The 10632-nt window shown below is 37.9% G+C and overlaps 2 protein-coding genes across 2 annotated transcripts in view; one reads left to right on the top strand and one right to left on the bottom strand.

Moving 5' to 3' along the window:
* Positions 1-1031, bottom strand: cartl (cocaine- and amphetamine-regulated transcript-like). The gene is made up of 3 exons (XM_084109856.1): positions 817-1031; positions 469-543; positions 1-332 (listed from the first exon to the last, which is right to left on the bottom strand). Exons 1-3 carry the CDS (start codon positions 946-948, stop codon positions 225-227), a joined length of 315 nt encoding a protein of 104 aa, XP_083965982.1. The 5' UTR covers positions 949-1031; the 3' UTR covers positions 1-224.
* A 1672-nt stretch (positions 1032-2703) lies between these two features.
* Positions 2704-10632, top strand: part of iqgap1 (IQ motif containing GTPase activating protein 1) — a 51580-nt gene continuing 43651 nt past the window's right edge. Inside the window, exons 1-2 of the mRNA XM_084108540.1 lie at positions 2704-2936; positions 6118-6220. Coding sequence (XP_083964666.1) covers positions 2891-2936; positions 6118-6220 — 149 coding nt within the window. The 5' untranslated portion in view covers positions 2704-2890. The remainder of the gene's footprint in view (positions 2937-6117; positions 6221-10632) is intronic.

Below are 10632 nucleotides of genomic sequence, written 5' to 3'. Positions count from 1 at the left end.
GCTGAAGAATAATAATGTTTATTGATAACACAAGACAACCATTAATAAATAAATAAATAAATAAACATAAAACCCATGCTGTTTTGTTACATTCTGCGTTTTGATAAATACTTGTTGTCATAGATCTTGTACAAGTGATTCAGAAAACAGATTTCCACCCTGCGTCTTTCAGGCATGACATTATGCATCAAGAAAGGATGATGGATTTGCTTCTTTTTAATGATTCAGATGCATTTCAGAAGAAATGAGTTACAGTTGGATCCTCTGACACATTCACACAATTTTCCAAAGCGTGAACCAAGTCTCATGGCGCAGCGGGACCCCACAGCACACTACAGAGAGACACAGAGAGAAAGAATTTCATGATCAGATGTGAAGACCGTGATCATGTTGTTTTACAAGACCTTTTAAGCAAATTACATATAATATGAAGAAAAAAAGGTGACAAAGAAATGGAGCAATATTTACCTGTGCAATGCCACGTTTTTCTGAAGTTGGTAAACTGGTCTTATATCTCCCCAAAAGTGCAGTCATAGCCTCAACCTATGCAAAAAAAAAAAAAAAAAAAAAAAACCAAGCAACTGAATAGCCTTTTTTTTTTTTTTTTAAGATATAAATGAAAATAATTATACTTTTTATTCAAAGTTAGATGAAACCAGTCTAAAAATAAACACAAACAATTTTAACACTTCACCAACCAATTAGCCTATTCAGTTTTTGGTTCACGTCTAATTGGCCACATTTGTCAAAAGATATCACGCTACAAAGAAATATAAACAAAGCTATAAAAAGGCGTTTCATTTCGCGAATACTCACTAATTCGTTCTCCGTTTCATCCTGGGACAGTTGTGTGTCTTCCGAGGACAGTTCTAGTGAAGTTTGTCCGGAGCACATGACGATAAAGAGGCCGACTATGATCAGTCCGGACAGTATCTCTGAGCTCGACATGGTCCAGACTCCAGTCAACTGTCCGGGTCACAGGACACTGAGGTGAGGAGAGGCGGGTCACTTAGTAGTAAACACGGTCTGTTAGTGTTTAACAGTTCACTGGCTGCTTTATAAACTGGTTTTCCCCGCCCTCACTTACATCGTGTCAGCTATTGGGCAAAGAAAGGATATTTATTTTCCTGAAATTGAGATTGTAGGCAAACATGCGGTTTATTGCATGTTCAATAGGCAATTCTCATTCCTGCTGTCGTTTACTATGCAGGCATATACTGCAGCTGTAGAAACACGAACAGAACAGAACAGAATAGAATAGAATAGAATAGAATAGAATAGAATAGAATAGAATAGAATAGAACAGCCTTATTATTATTTTATAATTATTTCTGCCGTTTGTATGAGCTCATATTAGGCTACAGTTTTTATGAATTGCTTAAACATGAAATCCCATTCTCTGAGCATATTCCAATTTGTTGAATAAATCGTTAAGACACCATTTGCAAATCTCAAGCACTCTTTTTTTTGTTGTTGCAAAACTCTCATAGACAGTATATAAACGAAAACTCTAAACACATTCTGCGATGCACTAGTGTTTTTGAAACGCTAAACACAGGCAGGCAAAAGCTAAACACAACTACAACACAGTTGTCATCGTTTACACACAACGACTCAAAATTGTTCACACTTATTTCTAATTATGTGGTCATACTGTACATAATACAAGTCAGTTCAGAGTGCCAAAATTGACTCAAAATGTCAGTGCAGTGCAGAATGTTGATATGGATAGAAACAAAATAAGAGGGAGAGGAGGAAGAGTAGCCTATGTGTAAGAGGTGGTGAACAAGGAGGAAGAGGAGGAGGACGAGAAAGAGCAAGAGATGTGGAGGATGTTATCAAGGCTGGATCTGGCTTTGTCTGTGATGTGGACAATGTGGACCCAACATGAAGACATGATGCTGAAGCAGAATCAATCTCTCTCACTGACCTTGATTCTGCAGTTGCACAACTCTTCTGAGTGTACATGCTTTTCATTTAGAGTTTTTATACTGTAAGCTTTTTGGCTATTGTAGTTGGGTCACTGTATTTTCACAGTTAAGTGCTGAATATATAGACATTCAATACTAAACAATATATTTAGTACAATACTTGCAGTGCATACAGTAAACAAGTTGTCATTACTACACTTTTTTACATAATTGCAAAATTTGTTTACCTTGCCACAATACTTTTTTGTGTAACTGCATGCTTTGGATTCTGTGTTCTCCATTTTTTATGTAATGTCTAACGAATTATCTGTAGTGTTCATAATATTGACTCGCTGTGTGTGTATGATCTAAAAGCATTGTTTTATTTTGAGCACAGGTAAAATGATTTTGAGGCAATTGTTTGATTTTGCCAGAAGAGTCAGAGGTTCTCTCAATGTGGTTTAAAAAATTTGGTTTTATGTTTAAGGTTTTCAGAAAGTGAGTGATTGCCTGCGTCCCAATGTGCATACTATCCATCCTAAATAGTAGGCTATTATGACATTATGATATTAGTAATTGTCAATACTATTTAGGGCAGATAGGGTGGATAGTACGCACATTGGGACGCAGGGATGGTTTCAAGAAATGTGTTGGAAGTTTGCTTAGGACCCCTGCTGGAGAATCACTGGTATCACTGGTGGCAGCCAGTGTGGCCTGTAGAGGGCGCTGCAGTCACGGTTAAAAGTTTTGAAGTGATTTTCTTGAAATGGGTGTTTCCTGAAACGCATACTTCAGGATTTAGGAAGGAACACGCCCATGACATCAGTGGGTTTTCAAGAAGAAAAAAAAAGTAACTGAAACTGTGCAGCGAAGTAAGAAGGGGGCCAGAGGTGCCTTCTCAAGGTCTAAATATAAATCCTAAAGGACATAGATCTGCGTTGAGAACTAATAAGGAAATAGGACTAACTTTTTGAGAAAACATGTCAACTTCTGAAGAGACAGACGGTCAGCGACCGAGATATGGGTGTAAGTAATAGTAATACGTTTTCTTTAGGCGTTCTGAAACATGTTGCTCAGTGTGTTACAAGAAAACTTTTCATTTTATACAAATGCTTTAATTCAAAGAAAGTGCCGTTCAATTGCTTTTGATGCTTTTAATACCGTTGCTCGTGTTTTTAATGCTCAAGTTTGCATCGGCATGGTTAACAACTTCCGCATTATAATACTGTATGTGCTGGGGCGAACCGAGCGGGATCACATGGACAGCGTTTTTGAGCAACCAAACATGTTGTTTTTAATGTAATTTTACACAATTTTACACAAATCATCGACATTCAGTTCTCTATGCTGAGATAACCGCAGTACTAATCAAGAAATATAAACTGAACATGAAATATCTGCGCACGGCGTACATACTCTCTGCACACCCTTGATATAGACAAGACCGTTTGAAAAAAAAAAGAAGAGTTTTATTAAGTAACGTTAGTCAGTGGTTTTGATCTAGCCCATAACGAAGTTTTCTCTCATTAATGAGTGTTGACTTTATTATTCAGAAAACCAATCAACCTAAACATAATCGCGCCACTGAAGGTCGGACGTCACTACCAGTGAAAAACGCGTCTTTGTATCGCGCGCTGCTATTTATTTCCACCCAGTCAAACCAAACAGACTAATTATGGAGTCACTTTGCTGCAGTAAAGGCGGTTAACTGTTTCTGGTTCTAATACAGTTTCAATGATCTGTTTCACTAGCTGACAACTGCGAAACCACTCACTTTTCTAAGCTTGAAATATACAGTATTTCGCTTTAGTGGTGTGAATCACCTCACCTGAATCTTTTGAATCAATTAGAAGGATTCATTTAGATGCTCTACTGATTCGTTCAGTGGGGCTTTATGGCGGTGGGTGGAGACGAGTCTTTTTGTGTGCTATGAGCGAGTCATCGAATCATTCACTCATCGATTCGTAAAAAAAACACACACTTGGTTGACTGAAACAATGGTTTAAATAAACTGCACGATTTTAATCAAAGTATAAAAATTAAACTTAGGCCTATAGTAAATAAAGTAAATGGGAGTTTAACCCCCGGTTTCACAGACACGGCTTATAGTCTCAGACTAAAATGCATGTTTGAGCTGTTTTAACTGAAAGCAATTTGCACTGACATATCTTAAAATATGTCAGTGCCATTGTTTTGTCTCAAGAAAGTAATGTTTTCTTTTTCTTTCTAGGGCACGTCTTCAAAAGCTGCTTAAATACCCTAATTGAATTCAGGCCTAATCCTAGTTTAGTCTAAGCCCTGTCTGTGAAACCTGGCCTAACCTAACCTTGGTGACTTTATTTCTGCATGGTCATTGGTCATCAGTAAATTTTAAACATTCAGATTTATTCAGTCCCCTTTGCTTCTTTTTTTTTTTCTTTTTTTTTTTCTGTGAAGGATTGACTTGCATGATAAACTGAACAAACAATATTTGTTGTTAATGTAGATGTCCGAGTTCATTCTGCTTTTTCACAAACTGAGTTTCACACTCTAATTCAGTCTGAACACACTGACTCGCCCAAAGTAAGACTTCTATTCGGCAAGTAGTTTGTTTCAGCTAAAAATACGCTCCCTCCTTCACAGCCTGTTCTCGAATGCTATGGGTTTGTAATATTAGTCATTAAAGGCAATTAAAAAGGGAGAGACTTCAGTGCATGGAAATTAATGAGAATGATTTGTTCAGAAGAATCAGATTGGTTCACACAAATGAAATGCCAGATTTTACATGTTTTCTTGTTGCAAGCTAGTTATTACTTACTTAAAGGTATGGTAATATAACAGTTCAAAGGAGGCTTGAGTCTATTTAGCTCTGAACAACAATTATTTGGTGGGTGAATCATGTAATTTTATTATCTTCTAGACTTTTTTTTATCTGTATGCAATGGAAAAATGCCATTAATAGTCTTGTTTTTGGAAAACCTTCTAGAGCAGTGCCTGAAACACTCACTGAAGAATGTAATGAGTGACATAGTACCTTAAGATTACCCTCGTCATAGATCTGTTCACGTCTGAACATGCAAACATAATTTTGAATTGGGTTTCTCTGCAGTTTGTTGCAGGGTAAAGGATTGTTTTGAGGTTTAATAATTCAAAATCTAAGACTGGAATACTGTTATGGTTCACTCACTCTCTTTTAAAATTTAAAGTTTATTAAAATTCACAATTTAGGATCTACTCACTCTGACTGCTAGGGATGTGAATCCCCTCAGATGAAAGCTGTTTTCAGAGTTAGAGCCTTGCAGCCTGATTTATTCCCTTAATGTTTATTTTCCAAAAGAGGTTTGACTTACAAATGCATCTAATGCATCAAATAGGTCCAAAGTGGATCATAACAGTTCAGACCATTTTGAATGTTCCTGTACGACTCTAGAGACCAAACCTAGAAGCTTTTCAAATCTCAGGCCGTATTTAAATTTTGGCAGGAATAAAAAAAATAGGGATAGAAGTACAAGTGTGTTCAATAGATTGTACTGTTGTGGTTCATCTTTCTAAAGAAACGCTTTGTCGACAAAAAATCCATGAAACGGTTTTGAAAGTTGTGTGTTTTGAAAATTACATGATAGACTGTAAGTCTGTCCCTTACAGTGTCATTTTCATTCGCATAAAATTCAGTATGGTGTCTGTCCTGACTAAGGTCTTTTACAGACGAATATGTATTTCCAAAGTTTCCTCCTTATTTCTTCTGTCTGAAGTATGTGCGGCCATTAATAATTCGATTTATCTTCTTTTTGAAGATTAAATGATTTCAGTATGTGGAATAATCACAGAGGTCAGGGTCATAAGACGTTATGTATATTACAAAGTTTGCATAAACTGCTGAAACGGTTTGGTTAGAATGGAGCAGTTTAATTACATTTTATTCTAACCGTTTGAGGGTGACTGTATTTAAGTGATTATGTACAGTATGTGAGAAATATATCTACTACTGTTCTCTTTTTGAACAAAGGCTGTTATTTTAATATATTTTAAAATGTGTATTTTCAGCATCATTACTCCAGTCTTCAGTGTCACATGATCCTTCAGAAATCATTCTAATTTGCTGATTTGCTGCTCAAGAAACATTTCTTCTTTCAAAAGAAATAAAAATCTTCCTGACCTCAAACTTTTGAACAGTGCACAGTAAGTGTGTTTCATTCTCATGTCTCGTATGTTTCCCCCGTCATTTTAGCTGTCCTGGATGGTGTGGAGCGGCTCACTGCTGAGGAGATGGATGAGCGGCGTCAGCAGAACATGGCCTATGAATACCTGTGCCACTTGGAGGAGGCTAAACGGTAAGAGTCCAAATCTCCATTTCAGCCCCTCGGCAGTTGTGCTACTTCATGACGGTTAACAGTTACGGTTAAAATAGCAGCTTAGCTTTCAGTTGGGGGTTATTTAATGTCTCTGGGATGAATATTTGTCACATGATTTTGGGTTTCTATCTGCATGTCTCAGCAAGACCTGACTACAGTGAATTTCTAAATAACTCACTCTCCATGAAAAGATAGATCCCCCCCCCCCCCAAAAAAAAGCCGTTGTTTTCTCACCCCCATGCCATTCATTCCAAACCTGTAAGACTTTCTTTTTTTCTGTGGAACATTTGAAAAATATTTGAGTATTTCAGCTGTTTTTGTCCACACAGTGAAAGCCATGAAGGCTCAAAACTTCATTGAACCCTAAAGATTTTCATTTTATGTACAAAATAAGTTGAAACATTCTTAAAAGTATCTTCTTTTGTGTAGTGCAAATGGAAGGTCAAACAAGTTTGCAATGACATAAGGGTGAGAAAATAAGGACAGAATTGAAATGTTTGGGTGAATTGTCCTGTAAATTAAAACCGGTTTTCAAGGAGTGTGTGGAAAGTGAGATCTGAGTGCGTAATACTACTGTTGAAAAGTTTGGGGTTGGATTTTTAGCATCATTACTCCAGTCTTCAGTGTCACATGACCCTTCATAAATCATTCTAATGTGCCGATTTGCAGCTCAAGAAACATTTCCTATTATTATCCATGTTGAATCGATATAAACAGCAGTTGTGCTGCTGTTTATATTTATTTGTAAACCATGATAGCTTTTTTTTTTTCCAGGATTTTTTGATGAATATAAAATTCAAAAGGGCAGCATTTATTTGAATTGGAAATCTTTTGTAATATTATGAATGTCTTTACTGCCAATTTTGATCAACTTAATGCGTCCTTGATGAAAAGAAGTTAAAGGGGTCATGAACTGGCTTTTTAAATTTTTTTTTATTGTTGTCTGAGGTCAACTTAGGACGTTCACTTGGTTTTTACATTCATCAAAATGAATAAGTAATAGGCTATTTTCTACCCTGGTTTTGAGCCTAGCTCCTGAAACGCTCGGTTTTTTTTATGGGCGTGCCGCCTTGAAGACTTGGAAGTAAACGCCCACTGCTATGATTGGATAACAGTTTTGCATATTATAATGAGTTTCATGTAATGTGTGAATCGGTGGGCGGGGCTAAACAGGCAGTGTTGAAGTAGGCGTTGATCATCTTCTGTGGAGGCGGGGTTTGATACTCTGACGTCATAGATCCCCACTTTGAAACACTTTGTCGTTCGCTGTGCCTGGTGTCAATAAAAGCTTTTATTGGACTAGCAAGGAAGTTTTCAATTCTGAAACTTACAGGATATTCTTATTGTATGATGACCTCTTATATGGCAAAAGCTCAAGGAAAATTTGATTTCTCAGTTCATCACCCCTTTAATTTCTTAATAAAAAACCCCTACTTCTTACTGACATTAACCTTTTGAATGGCTGGGCAGATTTGTACATTTTTATAGGTAAATTTGAGTAGTGCTTGCCTCAGGCTGTTTATGTGCAGTTGCTAATGTGTTGTAAGTGATTTTAGGCATGTTGCTGTGTGGTTAAGCATTCTAGATCATTTCTAGGTCTAGTTAGGTGGCTTGGATAAGAAATGGCTCAGCTCCATCAAACCACACATTTCGAGGTACCACAAAAGGTGTGTGATGAGTTACATGCCAAAGTAGAAGTTTATTTAAGTCTCTAATCAGCTGTATCTATATTTTTAGGATCTTTTGGAGATTAAGGCCTGTCAGTGCATTCATTACATACACAAAGACACATTAGTGGTGCAAGAGGAAGTGAGTCAGTCCCTGTTGATTTCAGTATCTCACTTTGTAACTGTGGCAACATGAGGTTGTCATAGAGACTGGTTCCGGTGTCTGCGTGTTTGAGGGAATGAGTGCGTGACATAGTGGGAGAGAAAGAAACTCCACTGTATAAGAGAGCAGATAAGGTCAAAAGAGTCAAGGTCATTCTGCTGTTTATACCCTCTTCAGGTGTCCTCATTTGGCCTGCTGTGGCATCCGAAATTTACAGTGCGCCTGCACTTTAATAAATCAACTAAAACTCCAAATTGTTGCTATTCTTGACGTCATCCATCAGGCTTTTGCCTGGAGGACGAGAGAAAGTTTCTTTCTCAGACCTTGTTGAGCTGACAGTATTCGCCCTCGGGCTTGATCTCTAGAATTCTTGGAGTTTGCAGCGAGTGTGACGTACGGCGATCTGCGGTATGATGGGAATTTTGCAGGTTTATATGCAGTGTCTGAAAGCAAAAGCTTGTGGATTTGTGTTAGTTGTTAGAATACCGCTGTGCTGATATTTCCAAACGAGCTTTTATCTTTGGTTTATTTCCATACCACAGTTTACTTTAAAGCATGAAAGCCTGCTCTGTATGACGGTTTGCTCAAGTGAATTGCGTTGGTCTCTGAGCTATGTAATGCAAATTCTGCACTTACTTTATCCATTCTTATTTCCATCTGTGACTATCTAGGAACCACTGTGCCATTTCTTATTTTGCACTCTTGAGCACTCATTTGGTTCTAAATGGTTCTAGAATAGGTTCTTTGGAACAGTAGCATAACCCTTTTTGGTGTTTAATAGAACCGCTTTGAAAGTGCTATAGAACCCTATTGATTTTATAAAGAACCTGTATGAGTTTCTTTGCTCTGTTGAACACAAAAGAAGATATTTTGAAGAATGTAGGTAACCAGACAGTTGATACTGACTTCCATAGTATTATTGCTCACTTTTTTTTATAAGTGCGGGTATAAAGAACCCTAAACTGTTACACATACCCCTTTTCCACCAAAAAAGAACTGGTTCGGAACTGGTGCTGGTTCAAAGTTGGTTCAACTTGCGAACCTTCTCTGAACCTGTTTGTTTTTCCACTGACTAGAGAGCCCAGCGAACGACGTCGTTACGTCACTGTGTACGTTGCCATACGTCTTAGCTTTCCCAGAAATGCTTGCGCCAACTTCAAGCATAGCAATTACATCGTCTTTCTGCAAATGTTTCTCCTGGCTTTGTGATCCTATATTGGAGTCAGAAGAAGACGTTTAGAACACATTTGTGCTGCTCGTCTGGATTACTATAGACGGAGGTTACGTTCGAGAAGAAGTTCGACAATAACCCCGCCCCCAGCCCCCGATGTAAGAATGACGTGGTAAAAGAACAGTTCTAGTCCAGCAAAGAGTTGGTGCCGCTTTGGAACCAATTTTCCTGGCCGAGAACCGGTTCTTTGGCTGTCGAAACACAAAGAACTGGTTCGCGAGTAGGCACCGGCTCCGAACCGGCACCAGCACTGTCTTGGTGGAAAAGGGGTAACAAAGAACCATTTCAGCATTAAAGGATTCTTCAAGACAATGTGGTTCTAAGAGTGAATGATGGCTTCTGGAAATTTAAACAGTATGAGCTCAACAGAAGGAGACCTGCTGTAAAAATTGGTGTCAGCAAGGTCAAGAAGGGCACAGGATCACAGCTTTGCATGTAGAGTTGCATGCATTACCTTGTGGGGGGAGTCAGCCATTTTTGATTACCTAGCAGTTCAGATGCTTTTTTTCCGCTTTTGTTTTTCAAGTAAAATTTCCTCATTGACCTTACAACATTACTCAGCTGAAGTGTAAAGCATCTTGGGAAAACAGCTGTGTCATGATGAGGTCTACTGGCAGCTTGCCGTCTTTTTTGGAGTGTTATACAAACCTCCCATTTTGCCTGCTGTTAATTGTAGGTTTTTGTACTGTAAATGTTGAGAAGAGATTGATCCTGAGGATGCAGGGAAAGAGAAGTGTGAGCGAGGATTGAGAGAATGCAACCTGTGGTTTGTATCTCTCAACATAGTTGTATGGTTCACCGCTGCTATTGCTGGCATTCACACTGGGATGTGTGAATATTTGGTTCAGCCCTTCAAAACTGGTCCTTTCTGAACTACACCCGCACCTCTCATAACTTTGTGAAGGTGTAGCCTATGCTAGATTCCTCTGTTATGTTGCATAGAAGTATGCATGTTATGCTAGTATCACATCAGTAAAAAGTAGTTTGTTACATGCTTTCCTTTTTTTCCTTGAAAAATACTTAGTTCTCTTTTATGGCTATTAAAGCATCTTGCATGGTTAAATCAGTTCAGTGCCAGGTCAGTTCAGACCTGTCGCCTTTAGCTTCTTTAGAGCTCCAAGGACTCAAGTTATTTTCATCATCCATTTGAAAAAAAAAAAGAGAAGTGTGAAATATTACACATTAATAAACTCAACTGTATAGTATATTAAAAAAAAATTAATTTATGAGTGTCATGTAGTCATTTTTATTCAGCATTTAGGGTATACTTTCTTACTATTAAATTAGACACGTGATTTTCGGGTGTACTCACACACTAGGCACGGTTGCC

Source organism: Abramis brama, assembly GCF_963993115.1.
Source record: "Abramis brama genome assembly, chromosome: 3".
Classification (NCBI taxonomy): domain Eukaryota; kingdom Metazoa; phylum Chordata; class Actinopteri; order Cypriniformes; family Leuciscidae; genus Abramis; species Abramis brama.
The sequence above is the reverse complement of the archived record's forward strand: the minus strand, read 5'-3'. Positions and strand labels throughout refer to the sequence as shown.